The 17,927-nt window shown below is 41.6% G+C and overlaps 1 protein-coding gene across 1 annotated transcript; it reads right to left on the reverse strand.

Moving 5' to 3' along the window:
• Positions 1-17,722, reverse strand: rnf41 (ring finger protein 41). Its single transcript, XM_046870063.1, has 7 exons — positions 17,604-17,722; positions 12,295-12,384; positions 8,007-8,122; positions 6,024-6,295; positions 4,975-5,110; positions 4,781-4,884; positions 1-3,463 (listed from the first exon to the last, which is right to left on the reverse strand). The coding sequence occupies exons 3-7, from the start codon at positions 8,094-8,096 to the stop codon at positions 3,109-3,111; spliced, it is 957 nt and encodes a 318-aa protein (XP_046726019.1). The 5' UTR covers positions 8,097-8,122; positions 12,295-12,384; positions 17,604-17,722; the 3' UTR covers positions 1-3,108.
• Between the last annotated feature and the right edge of the window lie 205 nt (positions 17,723-17,927).

Consider the following 17,927-nt stretch of genomic DNA (forward strand, 5'->3'; position numbering starts at 1 on the left):
TCATGTTCGGAAATAAATATCTGTTTATTAATGTTGTCAAAAAAAAAACACCACCACACAACACAAAGAGCGACAGAGGTAAACAGCGCCACATCCATAAAGACACTGCACGGCAAACAAACAAAATCTAAATCAAAAAATTCAACAGAAACTGAAGCAGTTTGGCTTTAACAGGACACGAGACGCGAACACAGCGCTTCAGTCTCACATCACAACACATCTCATCATCACGGCTATACACCAGCTCCTTCTATTAAACCATGCTTCGGGGAAGAAAAGGGTACGAAAACGTGGTTACGGGGACAATGATAGGACCGCAAACATCAATTATTCATCAAGATTGTTAGTCAGGATGTAGAATTCACAGTATGTCAGTATTCCTGACTCATCAAATCATTTTTGGGTTATGAGCATTGTGTGTGTTTGAAAGTGTATAAAGCAGAAAAACACAAGAATGTATTGATCATGTGACTGCGTTATTGCATCAGCCAATCAGATTGCAGATTATGGTCGAAAGCAAATCTGTAATTTACATACAGTTTCTATTTAAACAAATAAATATATATATTTTTTGATTTGTCATGTTTAACAGGGGCAATTGTAAAGCACTGGGGAAGGTATTTTTCATTCAATCAATCATTATTTATTTATTTAAATTTGGGAGGTTTTGTTAAGTGGGGTTCACTAGGAAGACTTTAAAATTGAAAACAATTCAAATATAAACAATTAAATAATTTAAAGTTCAATTCCAATTAAAGTGATAATTCTTTTATTTTTAAATTTATTACATTTTTTAAACCAAATTCTGAGTTTCACTTATTTTTTGTTTTATACATTTTTTATTTACTTAATTTTTTTTTACCAGAATTATTTATTTTAAGAATGATTTCTTTTATTAGAATTTATTTGATAATTTATTTTTAATTTCTGTTAATTTTCCCCTTCAAATTCTGATCTTAGTTATTGCCATTTTCTGGTACTTCAGTTTACTGTATGATCTTAATATTGGAAAAGAATTTTTTTTTTCCTCTTTCTGGGAACCGAAGCGTGTATGAGAAGTGTGGAAGGTCAGCAAATTCAATTAATTTACTTCTCTGAACATGTCAGATTTCTATAAAAAAAAAAAAAAAAAAAAAGAAAAATTCATCCTAAATGTGTTGGACTTAAATATTGATGATTCAGCTTTTATTTATATGAATTTTTTTAACAGATATTCATTTTTATTCATTCTCATTCATTTCATGGATTTACACAATGCAAAGGAGTTTATTTTTATTTTTTGATCATCTTTATATTTTCTTTCCTCCTAAGATTAATATGCAGTGGTGCACGTGTCACACGTGGACGTGCAGCCCTCAAACATTACCCAAAATTCTGTTTAAAAAAAAAACAAACAAAAAAAAAAAAGCACACTTGACCTTTGACTATAAAGAACTGGATCAGAGAGTGTGTGTGGTTTCTTTTTGCAGACGGGGAAAATATTTTTAAAATAAATAAAAAAAAGAAAATGCACACCAAGACACAAAAATATATGCAAAATAAATTCTCCAAGCAGGAAAACACAATGAGCACAAAAAAAACCTCTCACTCACAGAACACTTTGGTGGGTTGAACGAGACGGGTGCAGCACGAGGGTTACACCAGAGTTTTGTTTAAAATATACAGCAAAAAAAAAAACAGACTGATAAATTCCACAAAATACAAAGAAGCGAAAAACACTAAGTGGCATCGAGGCAAAGGAAAATCAAGAGTGACAGAATTTGATCGTTTTATTTTGCAGTCAGTAAAAAAAAAAAAAAAAAGAAAACAAACAAACAAAAAAAAAAAGGAAAGCGTGCAGGTCGTCCGTCCCGTCCGAGACCGCGGTCGTCTTTTGGTCATCAGCCGATGAAACGACGGCCCACCTGGAGATGACTCGAGAGCGAATCTGCTGATTCTCCGCTGATGATGGAATTCTCTGACGGCGTGAGACCGGCACGTTCGCGAACCTCGAGAAAAACAAAATTTAGTAGGGTGTCGAATAAAAAAGGAAATATGCTTCAGGACTGAGCGAGGGATGAATGGAAGTGTGCGCTGATCGATTATCGCGGAATTCTCTGGCGTCTCCTTCCTCTCGCTTAAGTGCTGGCGGATGTGGAAAGGTATAATGTTCCGAGGTCTGTGGTGCACACGTGAGTTTTTTCGGCCTTAACGTGGGATTAAAGCTGGCGCAGAATATCACGGACATAAATCGCACAAAACGTCGTTTTCTATACACTCTAGGGGCAAAAGTATTGGGACACCTGACGTATGTGGTTCAAACTGTTACCTCCAAGTACATTATGTTGGCTTTTGAATGCATGGGCTTGATATGTTCTACTTTCCAATGGGTTGGACTGGAAGATCTCCTGCTATAGAGCTTCTAAACCCTAATGAACACCTTCTGGACCTGCAGCCAGCCCAAGCCTCCTCACTACATCTCCACAAAACCTAGAGGATCATCTTCTCAAAAAAGTGGAGAGACAGAATCTTATGCTCAGGTGTCCACAAACTTTTGGCCATATAGTGTACGTTAAAGATGAGTCACGTCTAGGACGTAGCACACACGTGGGCGTGGATATTAAATAAACTGTTCCCCCGATCGGAGCGGATCTCAATTACGATCCTCTTGTACTGGCACGTTTATCCTCGAGGGAATAAAAAAAAAGAAAAGAAAATCTTCGCTAGTCTACGATACCAAGAATAGATAGCATATATGTTTATATTTCTTCCATAAATCTGCCGTATTTACAAAGATGGGTTATATTACAGGATCGGAAGAATGTTTTTGCAAAACAGCGACAGCATTAAACAAACAAACAAACAAAAAGAGCTGGTACAGAGACTTCGCTCGGTTCAGTCAGTGGTGATTAATGATAAAGCTCCAGCATTTCTTGTGGTTTATGAGCCCCAGGGTCTGCTTCTTCTTCTGCTTCTTTTAAGGCAACATGACGGCTGGAGGTTCTCGTCCCCGGGACACATGCAGTTCATTCTGTTCCTTCATACGTCGCTTCCTTCTCGGTTGGTACGCGTCCTTGATGAGGTAAAAAGATCTAAAAACTCTGGATTCCTTCCCCCCGGGTCCCCTGACTATAAGATTTCCTCCACTCCGTGAGCGAAGATCATGACCAATCCCGGCTCCAGGATCATGTCCTCGCCCATGTGCTGGTTCTCGCAGGCCATCACCACGACCGCCTGCTTGCCCGGGATGCGCTTGGCCACGTAGTTCTCGTAGTAGCGGCGGTTCATTTGGCGCGTCTCCAGCGTGGCCAGGCCCTGGGGCCAGTTGCGCTCGTGGGCGTTTTCGATGAGCTCGTTGACGATGGACAGAGGACATCCGCTGTCGATTAGCGAGCGTTTGATGACGGCCTGCAGAACGGCATCGGGTGTCGAGATCATGCCTCCCCAGCGCGTCACGCGGGCGGGTTGCAGAGAGTTCACCCATCTGAGGAGGGAAAAGATAACGAGAACGTTTAGACAGATGTGTGACAAAGAGGTATATAAAAAAGAAAAATGATGTTCTTCCTTTAAACCTCAGGGGGTCAAGCTCAACAGGGCACAGCCACTACACATGGGGGGCAGGGGACCCCCAATAAAGCAAACCAATCAAATTAGTCAACCAAACAATCTATTCACCAATCCACCATCCAGCCAATCAATCCACCAATCAACTTCTCCACAAATTGCTATGTTACAACCAGAAACTGAATCAGTTTTAACTGCTATTGTAATATTTAGCATAAAACGCTCAGGTTTTCATCAAATTCGCTGTGAAATGCTTACGCTTATGAGTCCTTCTGAAAACCGCCACAGAGTTTGTTTTTTAGCTCGCTAATGAAGAATCTCTCAGACCATTTTAGCAGTAGCCACTTTCACTGCTCTGTGCTGCCCCCTTGTGGAAATCCACGAGGTGACAGGGAACTATCACGTGCAAAACTAAACACGATAACGCGGTTCTTTTTTTATATATTTTTATATTATTACAGACCGCAAAAGAGTCGATACAGTGGAAGTCTATTCCTTCTATGCGGTCAGGTTCCGGAATGATCCGACGCACGGTACAGGTTGCGGCCCAGTAGGTTTTCTACATTGGAGAAAAATTTGATTGGTATGCAGGGGTTCTGTAGGATTCACAGTATCAAATTTGGGACATTTTAAGACCATTAACTATGAAACTAAAGACGTGTATCACATAAAAAGACACGTTTTTAGCGACTGGCCTTAACCGAGCCCTAAATATAAAAAAATACATTTTTTAAGCCAAGTATCGCTAAAGTTGTGCTTCCCCTGCTACTGAAAAATAAAATCCGTTTTACGTCCGGGGTACAAAATCAGATAGAGATTCCACGCCAATAGCAGAAAGCTGATTGGCCGTCGCATCATCGGCCTCATCTGTAGTCACGATGCAGCCGTCTTGGTGATTGGGAAACCCTGAGCTAATCCGCAGCCTAATTTCCCTTTAAATGTCTTTACAATTACGCCATTTGGCAGATGCCCTCATCCAGAGCGACTTACATTTATCTCATTCGTACAACTGAGCAGCTACAAGCTTAAGGGCCTTACTCAGGGGCCCTGCTAGGTGAGGCTGGGATTTGAACGGATCAAAAAAAAAAAACAAGGCCGTAACCATCGAGCTACAACCTCCCTCAGTCTTTCAGTCCTATCCTGCAAAACATCTTGTACCGAGAACGCTCCTGGACACTGTATTTCTGTAAGAGTGTTCAGGACAGAGAAGGGGGAGAACGTGAAAGCGTGCACTCACTCCAGGATCTCGTTATACTCTATGCTCTCCTCCAGATTCTGCAGGTTGGGGTTTGCGCTTCGGATCGCCCTCATGTACGCCTTGAGGAGCTGGATGTCCCGTTTCTGCTCCGGACGAAACAAACAGAAGAGAGATGAGAAGAGCCTCCAGGGTTTTTGTGCACTCTAAATAAAAAGCAGCGTTAAGGGGCGAACCTGCTCCGCCAGCTGGTGTTTGTGCTCAGCTGCGGTTTTCTCCAAGTCTGCGATCTTCGTCTGCTGCTGCTGCACGACACTGCGCAGGTGCTTGATGCAGTTGTGGTTCGGCACCTCGTCTTTGGGCATCTCCAGCCTACGCGGGGGAACAGGAGGTGTATGTATGTATTAGAAAATGCGGTGAGACACGTTTGGAGTTATGCGGGCTGGAATTTTTCTCTTTCTGCGAAGTTGGAGTTTTCAATAACGGCACAGACTCCAAAACTTTACATACTATTACATACGATAACTAACTATATTACACAAGTGTATTTATATACACGCCTGGTCTTATAGGGGACTTGAAGAAAACATAAGGGGAAAAAAAAAAGGTGGAATAAAAGGGAGTAAGAGTAGAAAAAGGTGAAAAGGGTCGACAAGAATTTAAAGAAGAGTAGAAAACAGAGTTGAAGAATTAAAGAAAGAGAAAAAGGAGTGGGAGGGGGAAAACCATTCATTAAAAAATGAAGATAAACAAAAAAAAAAATAGAAGGTGGAAAGAAGTGTAGAACTGGTGGTGGAGGTGGAGAGGAAAGAAGGAGGTAGTGGTGAAGGAGATGGAAATAAAGATGTGAAAGAAGGAGGCGGTGGTGAAGGAGATGGAAAGAGGAAGAATAGAACGAGAAAAGAAGTATGAAAAAGGAAAGAGTAGCAGAAGGAGGTAAGAAAGGGAAGTAGAGGGAAGAGGGTCATGCATATGAAGGATGAGAGGAGGGAAGAATAGATGAAAGAAGTGGGAAAATGTAGAGAGGAAGGGTGGCAGCAGGAGGAAGTGGTGGTGAAGAAGAAGGAATGAGGAAGAGTAGAAGGAGGAGGTAGTGGAGAAGAAGGAGAAAAAGATAAAGAATAGAAGGAGGATAAGGAGGGGGATGTAGTGGTAAAGAAGGAGAAGGAATGAGGAAGAGTAGAAAGAGGAGGAGAAGGTAGTGGTGAAGAAGGAGGGAAAGATAAAGAATAGAGTGTGTGTGTGTGTGTGTGTGTGCGCGCTGAAGGATCGGCCTCTTACTGACCCGCAGCCATCCTCGCAGACGACGGGTCGTTTAGGGTTGTGCTCGCAGTCTTTGAGGTGAGACTGGAGCTGGTCGAGGCGCAGCGTCGCCGTGCAGCCGAAGCCCGAGTTATCGCACGAGATCTGCAGCTTGGACAGCATGTTACGCATGATGCGTGGCACCGGCCGCAGGTGTGCCAGCGTCACCACGGTGCGGTCCACCGGGCAGATCTGCTGCTGCGCAAACCACTGCGTGATGCAGGCGTTACAGAAGGCATGCTCACAGTGGGGGGCCTGAAACACACACACGCGCGCACGCACAGAGATTTTTACCCATTTGGAACTTTGAAAACCAGGTTACCATGACAACGCACCAGTAAACAGACTTAAACATGGTAGTGGAGGGGAAGAGGATGAAATCTGTCCTCATCCATCAATCGACCTGTTTGTGCACATTTCCCTCAAGCACTGTAATCAAAAAGCAGTTCATCCATCCAGCCATCCATCCATCCCCTCTTTTGTCCATGGATCCATCCATTCATTCATTTATCCATTTATATATCCATCTGGTCATTCACGGATCCATTTATCAATTACTCATTTATCTACAGATCAATCCATCCAATTTTACACCACCTATCCACTTATCCCTCCAGCCATTCCTCCATTCTAACTACAATTCCTCCCATTTATATAATCTCTCATTCATCTACTCTTCAATCCATCTATTTATCCATCTATCGGTTCATCCGTATACCCTTTTGCCCATTTGTTTGTGAAATTATCCAGCCGTTAGTTATTCCGTTTATCAATCCACCTATTCATCAACACATTCATACATTATTCAATTACCTCAATCTAATTATCCCTCCATTTCTCTCTCCTCCCATCAATTTACCCAACTAACCACCCATCCATCCAATTATCTATACATCACAATATCCACCTAATTTATCAATATAGTAACTTAACTACTAATCAATCCATCTAATTATACATCCATCCATCTCTAAATTTATCCATCCAGCAATTACTCCTTATATACATCTAACCACCTATTTAACCACTCGCATCTCCATTTATCCATTATTCATTTACCTGCCCATCACTCCATCTATTCATCTATCTCTCTCTCCACCCATTTATCTATCTAACCACCTATCCATCCGTTTATCAAACCATCCAATCATCCACCAATCAATCCATCTAATTATACATTAGAGGTTGAACGAAACGGGTTTTTCTCAGAGCGATGCTGATATTTAGAAATTAGAGCATCTGATGAACGATATACAATGCAGATTTATTTTTTGGCTCATTCTCTCTCTCCAAAGGTTCTCCTCATTCTCTCTCCAAAGGTTCTCCTCATTCTCTCTCCAAAAGCAGCATCTTATTTAACCAATGAAATATCTAAGGCTAGAATAAGAACGAATGAGAGAAATTTAAAGCCTGGTTATGCTCCAACTTTTTTTCCCACACCGTTGGCTCTGGTCAGACAGCATCAGCTGTTTCTCGGCTGATTCTGCATGTCGAATCAGCGGTGGAGCTCGTTGGGGAGAAAGAGAACTGGTTTCCTATTGGTTTGGTGTGTCAGATGCGCCTGCTCGATAATCGGGCTGATTAATAAAACAATGGCAAAAATCGGCCCAGATAATCGTCCGGCCTCTAATTAAACGTCAATCTATCCATCACCAATCCATCTAACTATCTATCCATCCATTTATCATCCCATCCAAGCATTCACCTAATTTACCAATATATTCATTTACCTACCCATCAATCCATTTATCTATCCATTTATCAATCCCTCCAACAATTAATCCATCTAATTATATATCCATCCATCCATCCACCCCATTTTTTTTATTTTTACTGTCTGAACTTCAGGAATGTAGTTTTTAAAACAGTTGTACGCTGTGTGTGTGTGTGTGTGTGTGTGTGTGTGTGTGTGTGTGTGTGTATATATATTTGTGAGTGCGTGCTGGTACAGTTCAAAAGTACCAACCTGCACTGGCTCCTCCAGCACTCCGCTGCAAATGGGACAAAGCAGATCCTCATCTACTTCCCCCTGGAACCTGGTGACGTCGTACCCCATGGCACATTACTGGAGCTCTCTCGTACCTGTAATGACAACCGAATCACGTCAGCCACGTGAGGGGTGAGCTACACACGATAAAGCCTTATACAAAAGCATGGACATCATCGTTTCCCTTGTGTGGGTTTCTCGGTTAGACGGAACACAGTTACGCGCGGAAATGTGTTTGAATAAGCAAACGAGGTGTGTACAGAGTTAAATGATCCTGATCCTGACCAAACTCCAACTGAGGCCTCATCAGCGTATCTGATGAAGCAGACGTTTCAGGTGGCAGAATCACCTTGTACACACACACACACACACACACACACACACACAGGTAAGGTGATCACGGCTACTGAATAAAGGTGACCTTTTCTATGTTCTGAATTGAGATCCTGCCCTGGAGCCACACTGCCTGCCTGCCTTTTGCCACCATGGGAAGCAGCTGTGTGTGTGTGTGTGTGTGTGTGTGTGTGTGTGTGTGTGTGTGTGTGTGTGAGAACTAGGGCTGCTAAGTATGAGATTACCGATATTCTGCTCTACCAATGTGTGAGCATTGTTCTGCACATTAGAGGAGCGTCAATGTAAGTGGTGCTGGTTATATTTCAGACGCTGTCCATCCATCCATCCATCCATCCATCCATCCATCCATTCGGGATAATAGATAAATTAAAAGGATGTAAAATGGATCGGTGTAACGGTAAAATAATGGATTAACGAAAGGATGTAAAATGGATGGGAGGATAGATAGATAGCACGAATAATGGATTAGTAAAAGGCTGTAAAAACAGACGTGTGGAGGAATAAAGATAGAACAATAGATAAAAGAAAGGCTGTGTAAATGGATAGGTGGATAGATGGGAGGATGAATGGATAGATGAGTAGAACAATGGATAAATGAAAGGCTGTAAAATGGATGGGGGATTGATGGATGAGGAAAACGGTGGATAAATGAAAGGCTGTGAAAAGAGATGGGTGGATAAATAGGTAGAATAATGTATAAATGAAAAGCTGTGCAAAAGGATAGGAGGATAGATGGGTACCTAGACGGATAGATGTATGGAAGGATAAATGAAAGGCTGTAAAAAATGGATGCATGGATGAATAAAGATCGAACAATGAATAAAAGGAAGGCTGTGAATATGGACGAGTGGGTAGAGGGAATGATACGCTGTAAAATGGATGGGGATAGATAGATAGATAGATAGATAGATAGATAGATAGATAGATAGATAGATAGATAGATAGATAGATAGATAGATAGATAGATAGATAGATAGATAGATAGATAGATAGATAGATAGATAGATAGATGGAACAATGGATAAATGAAAGTGTGTGTAAATGGATGGTTAGATAGGTAGGTGGAGAGATGGGTGGATAGATGGGTAGAATAATGGATAAATGAAAGGCTATGCAAATGGATGGTTGGATAGATGGATAAGTGGCTGGAGAGATGGGTGGAATAATGGATAAATGAAAAGGTGTGTAAATGGATGGTTAGATAGATGGGTAGGTAAGTAGGTAGATAGATGGATGGATGGATGGATGGATGAGTATATACATGGATAAATCCTAACCAGCAGCGGATTGAATATGGATTACGGATGTTGGTTAACTTTGTAGGTCCTCACAGCAAAGTGGAACAGTAAAGTCGATACTGAATGTGAAAAGGAAGCAGCGTGGTCACGTTTTCTCCCTGCGTGTTGGACGAGTCGTATAATTAAGAAGTTATCATGAACATGTCCTGGTGTGTTTGTGGTTCTTTCTGTTCCTCCTGCACTCCTTTCACCATCAGCCTCGTTTCTGACTCACCTGTAAATCACATCTGCTAAACAACAATCCGAGCATGAATAACGCGAACGGAGTACAGCACGTCATTATTGGCCAAATTTAGCTCGTGTTTGCTCCGAGTTCTCGTTCTGGTGCGTACGAGCTTTTATGAAACTGCTCTGATCTTACAGAAAGTGTGTGTCTGACAAAAGGATATGCCAGAAAATGAAAAAGGAGCAAAAATAAATAAATTAAATTCACAACACTATTGTGCAAGTTCACATTCAAAAGCACCTCATCCATCTGGTAATTCGGGCTCCCTTTGTTTATTGGCTATTCAAATAGCTGTGTATCGGGCAGGACCAATATCCCCCCCTGCCGCCAACCTCCCCCCACACCATCAACTCCTTACAGATGTCGGGAAATACGACGCTGTACACAGCATGACGGGGATCGGATCACCGCAGCGCTGCTAATTCACCCGAACAGGCTTTTATTGAATTGTAGGATTCCCAGCAGACATACGATGAAGGAGCTCATTTGGAGGGTTTTGAGAAAATGACACACCGAGAGACACCGTCCAGGCGTTTTCCTCCTTGGCCTGCTATTCACCTCGTTCTGCTCACAACAAAAATGAAAGACGGCGGAGGAGAAATTAGACTCCAGGTCCATTGTGCAAAAGCGAGGACACGCCATTTTTCCCGTTATAATAATCTTCACTCCATTCGGGAAGGCCTTTCACCAAATTTGGGGGGTGTGGCTATTATAAGAGCATTAGCAAGATTCATTGATCAACTCATCAATCCATCTAATTGCCCCTCTATTAAAAAAGACATCAAACCATCCATTTATCCGTCCATCAAATCTTAAATGCATTAATGCAACAGTAAAAGATCTGACCACAAATATCCTGGTGTAGAACTGACTTTTGGGTTACCGTATTTTCCGGACTATAAGCCGCTACTTTTTCCCCACCTTTTGAACTCCGCGGCTTAAACAGCGAAGCGGCTAATTTATGGATTTTTCCTGGGTTTTTCCCGGTTTCACAAACTTCAAGCCAAAAAACGGAGCCCCATAACATTAGACCAATGAAATTGCTGAACGGGTTCAGGTGAACCAATGAAACTCTTTATATTAAATCAGATGCGCTCCCACTGAATCGGGCCGCACCACATCATAAATATGGATGAGGTTCCTCTGATGTTTGATCTGCCGCTCACTCGGACTGTCTACAGGAAATGCGAATCATTCGTCACGCTGAAAACAACCGAGCATGAAAACACACTTCACCTGTGTTCTGAGCTGCACAGCATCGGGAGAAAAGATTCACCGATGGTGATTTTTAAACGCACGACGATGCCAAAAGATAAACTCTCGAGAGAAATAGTTGTGAAAGGAAGGAGGAAGACAGTGAACAATGACTTTCTTGGTAGGCTACTGTTTAGATACAAGCCGTGTAACAGACACTGTCTTTCATTAAAGCCTGTGTAAAGTTCATTAGTTTCAGTGTAGACGGTGGCTTATATAAGGGTGTGCTTAATAGTCCGGAAATTACGGTAAATCGATTCAAGTGTGAAGGTCGTCACACCCAAAGATCTGGGGTGCCATCGGTGTTTAGTGCGGCAACAGTTTGGGGCAAAACTACAAATGGGAAATGTGGGTGTGGTTGGCGAATGGTTTTGACAGCTGTTTTCTACATTATCAGTTGTTTATGTTCATGTTGATCAAAATATATTATACTGGTTTAAACGTTTGAACCCCCAAAACCTGTGGAGGTTTAAAAGGGTGTTAGTAAAGTAATGTAGGTGAGGTGAGGAGGCCTGGGGGTGCCGTTACAATTAATCCCAAAGCTCCATATCAGTCCACTCAAGATCTTTCATTCCAAAACCACATGGAGAGCGTATGGTCATGTGCACGTTCATGCTCAAGTTTGGGTCTCCTAGTTCGAGTCAGGCGTCCCAATACTTTTGTCCATATAATGTAGGGAAAGAATCGATATGAACATTTTTTTATTATTATATTCCAGAGGAATTCCTTTTATACCAAAAGCACAGATTTTGTGAGCCAATTATTGCATCATTCTTTTTTCAGTAGTGTATTATCTTGGTTCTGAAAAGTGTCTGGTCTTTTGTGTTCAGTGTCTGATCATCAACCGCAGCATTAAATCTGCCCGTCACGCAAATCCCTATAAATTAGCAGTTACCATAGAAACAATGTCGGTAAGGTATTTCCGATGAATATGTATCCGTTACCTACAGGGGATTTGCAGCCTGTGCTATAAAACGAGCGCAGACAGGACGAGGCTTTCAGAGGAAGGATGAGTCACGCTGCGAAACGTGTTCACAATAACACTCGGACCGCACAGTTGACTCAAACTCACGCCACACAGAAAAGAAGGAGGGGGAAAAAAAAAAAAAGAGAGAGAGAAAATAAAAAGTCCTACCTCACTCAGGCCTCATGTTTTCCTGCTGCTCAGTTTTCCTCGGGGTCAGATGGAGTGGGTGTCCTCCTACGAGAACCTCATCACGCGTCACTGAAGACAAAGACAACAAAATGGTCATTATAGATAGACAGACAGACAGATAGATAGATGTGTAATAAACAAGTATTATGTGTGAAGAGGAAAGTTGTAACTCGGTGGTTAAGGCTCTCGGTTACTCATCAGAAGGTCAGGGGTTCAACCCCTGTTATCGCCACACTTGGGGCCCTTGAGCAAGGCCCTTAACCCTCTGTGCTCCAGGGGGCACTGTACCATCTTTGACCCCAGCCTCCAAACATTCCCAACAGAATTTCAGATGTGCTGTAAGCAAAGTGCTAATCACCTTATGACCAAGCAATATGTTTATATTTGTTTGTATGATACAGTTTATAAAACTCTCCCACATTTTCTAATGAATTCATGTAAATTCCCATAAATTCCATCTTGGAATATTTCCAAAATTCCCCAAATCAAGTTCCCATGGAAAGTTGCTGGAAATTTTTCACCCCTTTTGCAACACTATTTGTAAGGTACATGTGATGGCTATGGGGTTAAGGGCCTTGCGCAGGGGCCCAGGAGTGGCAGCTTGGTGTGGCTGGAATCTGAACTCACAACCTTCGGATCCAAAGTTCAACACCTCGGATTCAGTTATTTTACATCCGGGTTACCACACAAGCGGTTTAAAAAATAAAAACACAAACAAATTAAATTAAATTAAATTTTGACCAAAAAAAAAAACGGTTTGTAAATGTCATGATCTTGTTTTTCTCATTTTCAAAACAACAACAACAAAAAAACCCCACCAATAAACAAACACGGGCCAAACATCCGCCTCAACTTGGAATTTTTACTCAGGAACTTGAGCTCCAGGTTTCCAGTTTCAAGGCAATTCGAATGTAGCATTTTTAGAAATCCACTTCTGAAAACTGCTTTGTACCAAAACATGAAAGCTTATCACCATCATCATCATGGCTGTCAGCTGGATTTGGAAATCATGACTAAGGAGGACTGATATAATTCGTGTGATATAATTGTGATTGAGAACGGAAGTGTCTGTTAGATTGGCGTGACTTCCCTCACACGCAGCCATTACTGCATTACTGCTATTTATACAGCGGTACAGATTTCAGTCGATCAGTCGCTCGCAGCGGAGGAAACAAAAGATCACTTGAAGCTGGAGATGGAGAGAAAACAGGATCTGAGGAAGACGAGGCAGTGAAGCTGAAAGACTCTGATATAGAGACACAAGGAGACGCTCTGATCTCATACGGTCCTGCTGAAACCTCTTTCGCTTCTCATCACCCTACTGAACACGAGTAGCAGAAGTGCCCAGAAACACAAATATAAATATAATTAAATGAATATGGTGTTAAATTCTCACAATTCACCTTTAATTTGTATTTTTTATTACAAATACAAACTGCAGCAACTGATACACAAAATCAACGGAACGCAAAATCGAGACTCACAACAAGACAGATGGAGGAATAGAAGTTAGACAACGAAAGACACACACACACACACACACACACACACACACACACACACACCAGGTGGATCGAGAAATGGCTTAATCGCCAAACAACTAGAGGGATGAACAAAAAAAAAAAAAAGAGACCGACAAATTGACAAACAGATAGAGAGAAAGAAAGAATGGCACAGAGAGACAGTGAAACAAGTGTACTGAAAGATAGAGAGAAATGGTATATGCAGAGGGAGAGAGAGAGAGAGAGAGAGAGAGAGAGAGAGAGAGAGAGAGAGAGAATGTGAGACGGGGAATACTGAGATAAAATGGGATACAGAGACCCAGGGGCAGACAGATAGAAAGAATATGAGAGAGAGAGAAAAAAAGGTGCGAACAGCGACACAGAGAGAGGTGGACATAGAGAGGAGAGAGACACACACACAGATAGAGAGGGATAGAGAAAGAGAAGTGGACCCAGAAAGAGAGGGTCAGTGACAGAGAAAGAAAAACAAAGAGAAAGAAAGACAGACATGCAGGGGGGGGTCCACTGAGAGAAAGAGGGAGGGAGAGAAAAAGATTAAGAGAGAAGTAGACAGAAATGTCAGGTGCCCCAATACTTTTGTACAAACATTGTATGTTATAGCAGCGATAAACAGTCTTTCCCAGGTTCAGTAAGAAAAACGCAGCTTGTCTTCGGAAAAAGGAAACCTCCGGCTGTTAGGAAAAGTAAACCTCCTCCGTCAATAAAAGCTTCTTGATTTGATTTGATAGACTCCTTTTATAAAAGGTTAAATGACTCCTCGCTAAAAACAAAAATTGTTTTTTTCAACGCGGGGAAACCATTTACGGTGGAACCTCTGTTTACGAACGCCCTGGTGTACGCATGTTCTGTTATACGAACAAAAACATTCGCCGGATTTTGTCTCGTTATGTGTATGAAACTGTTATACGTTCATCGTGCCGTCGGGTTGGTTTTTTGCGCACGCTTCCTAACTCGCAGACAAAAGCCAAGAAGTTTCATTAGATTCTTTACAGTAGAAGTTGAAAAGAAGAAAGATTCGAGTCATTTAAAAAACCAAAAAATAAACAAAACAACTTAGTCTAAGTGAAGATAGTGAAAGGCTTCGACATCATAACAGGAGGGAATCCCCTCCTTCCCAGAGGTAACCCTCATCCTCCACTCCGCCTCGTCTCCCTCGCATGTTACAATAATACAACAAATATCACTTGTAGGTGTATTATTACTGTATATTGTAATGTATTTTTTATTTGATATGAATATTTTCTGGGTCCTGGAACACCAAATTTACATTATTACTTATGCGGAGTTTTGAACAAATTTGCATTGTTTACAGCAATTACAAGTCACCGGAAATCACTGAGGGGGAAAAACTACTATTCTAGTTGAAAGTTGCGATCGTAGGGTTGAAATCTCATTTTGAAAATACAGCAATGACATTATCACAATAAGGGCTTTAAGTCTGTGCTGCACAATTGAGAAGAATGTGCTCTTTCAGGACCCAAAATAAAGCTTATTTGATCTTCGCGCCTTTAACGGACATATTGCAGAAAAGCTGCCGTTGTAACCAGATAGCATCGCTAAGCCTACATTCCGTTCTGGAAGATGCAAAGATAAACAACGGCACTCACAATTGTGTACAAAAGAAAGAAAAAAAAAGGGAAAAATAAAAAATAAAAAAAACAAAAACAGGCAGGCAGAATGAAAGATAGAGAGATGGACAAAAAGGAATGGCAGGCAAAAAGTTTGACATAAATAAAGAGACAGACAAAAAGAAAGGAAGATAAATAGAAAGAAAAGCAGGCAGACTTCAAAATATTCCTTCAGGTATCCTGGTCAAAGACCTGAGGAGTAAATACACCATGGATGGGTAACCAGGCCATAAACACTCAAGGGGCAATTTCGCCCAGTCTGCCTACTGCCTTGTAATTCAGAGGTGGAAGAAAACCAAAGAACCCCAAGGAAACCCACACAGCCATGTGGAGAACATGCGAGACGCCACATACCCAGGAACACTCATGAAAGAACACTACACTAAATTGATCCCTGATTTCCCAGACCCTGAGTGAAAGATTTAGTTAATTAGTGTTTCTTCAGGAAGATTTAAAAAAAATTTGCGCAAGTTGCAAACCACGACATTCGAACCCATCCATGAACAATTTCTGTGCATTCAGAGCTCCGCCCCCAACATCCATTCACAATACCATCAGCCTAAAACTGAGAAGGAAATACAGCGCACTTTTTCTTTAATAAATACATCAAGCAAACGGGTAAAACAACCCTAGTTAAAGTGTTTCAGGAAAGCGGTAGGTCTTCACCCGTCGAAAGATGATGACTCAGCTGTTCGGACATCTAGAGGAAGTCCATTCCACCACCTCGGTGCCAGAACAGAAAAGTGTCTCGATGTATACCTACCTCCTACCCTGAGAGATGGTGGGACCAGTCAAAACATCGCTAGAAGATTTGAATGAGTGTGGTGCAGTGCGAGGAGTGATAAGAAGTAAGAGGGTGCTGGACCATTTTTAGCTTCGTAGGCAAGTATGGGTGTTGGTGCTGCGCTTTGGATCATGAGGTGCATTCAGAGGTGGACCTGCCAACCTGCTGTAGTCCAATCTCGAAAAAAAAACACACAGAACAATTTGAGCAGCCCGGGTGGATAAAAAAAAATGGCTGAATCCTTCTGACGTTGTAGAGAAGAAACGTCAGAAGATCGTCCAGGTTGCGCCAAGATTGCGAGAGACCAGAGAATCGTGTAGACGTCCAGCACTTCAGCCCGGATATCCGTAAAAACCACAACGATCCTGACAAGACTAGAATCTCTAAAAAACCTGCACAATTCTCTTCATAAAGATCTGAAATCGTTGTGGTGGATCTCAAATTCCAGGAAGGAATTTCCAAACGGGTGTTTTTTTTTTCAGGGACATAATCACATTTTTTAATCTTAAACTATTATTCAGCATCATTTCTTCATGTTTTTATGAAGATGAAATTAAAATATTGACTGGTGCATCTAAGGAATCATAGTGGGTCAGCTTCAACACCGTATTTAAAATCCTGATCTCGGGAAAAAAACGTGAAATATATATATATATATATATATATATATATATATATATATATATATATAAAAATATAAACAAGTAAAAATCTGTTTAAAGAGACCCAATAAACACAAAGATCAGTATGACTACTGAGGACCTCTGCCAACCACGTGACCTTATCAGGTTTGCTAGGTACCTTAAACCAATTATGTATAAATATAGATATTATGTATTAATATATCGATAATATTTGTGTGAGGATGAAACTGAAATGTAATATATCTATAAGAATTTTATTTGTATTATTATTATTATTATTATTTATAGCTGAGATCACGTTCTAACTTGGGCTCGCAGACGCGAGAGTATAACCCCCCCTCCCTACAAGTACTCCAAGTCCCGCCTCCTGCGTGATGATTGGCGGGATGCTCGAGAGACTCGCAGGCAATTGGATGGTTGAGGGGAGTGATGCGTCACGCAGCCAATCGATTCGCGGGAAATCGCGGATAGTCGACATACCGAAATTGCGTGTCGGGTTATGGTGTAAAAACGACACATCAGTTTATAGATGTACACAAAAAAACCCACGAAATGACCAATTTGCCACCAGAGTAGGCAAAATAGGGAAAAACACGATGCCAGCAAAGCTTCTCATCATGAAGGAGGAGGAATGGGGGGAACGTCTTCCCAGCTAGCTCATTTGGATAAACGCAATAAAATATTTTACATACAAAATTGACCCAAGTACCTTTCAGTACCCGTTTCAGAACCGGTTTCCTTCCCCAAGTCGGTCCGTTTGATTGCGCTTTTTTTTTTGGTCCAATTTTGCTAATGTGTCTGGAAAACAGCACCTTCCTCTTCCTTAGCAAAAAAAAAAAAAAAACGCGATGCGTGTGTCACTTATAAGCTCCTCCCACCGGATCCAGCCCAACTCGCATCCTATTGGCTACGTCGCGCACTACGTAGTGCGCACACCACGTGGTTTACCAGACGCCGGAGTGCACTCGTTTGAGGGTTGGAAGGAACTGATTGGGATGGAAGCATGGAGGACCTTGAAAACCAGGGGGAGATG

This window comes from Silurus meridionalis, chromosome 16 (assembly GCF_014805685.1).
Source record: "Silurus meridionalis isolate SWU-2019-XX chromosome 16, ASM1480568v1, whole genome shotgun sequence".
Taxonomy (NCBI): Eukaryota; Metazoa; Chordata; class Actinopteri; order Siluriformes; family Siluridae; genus Silurus; species Silurus meridionalis.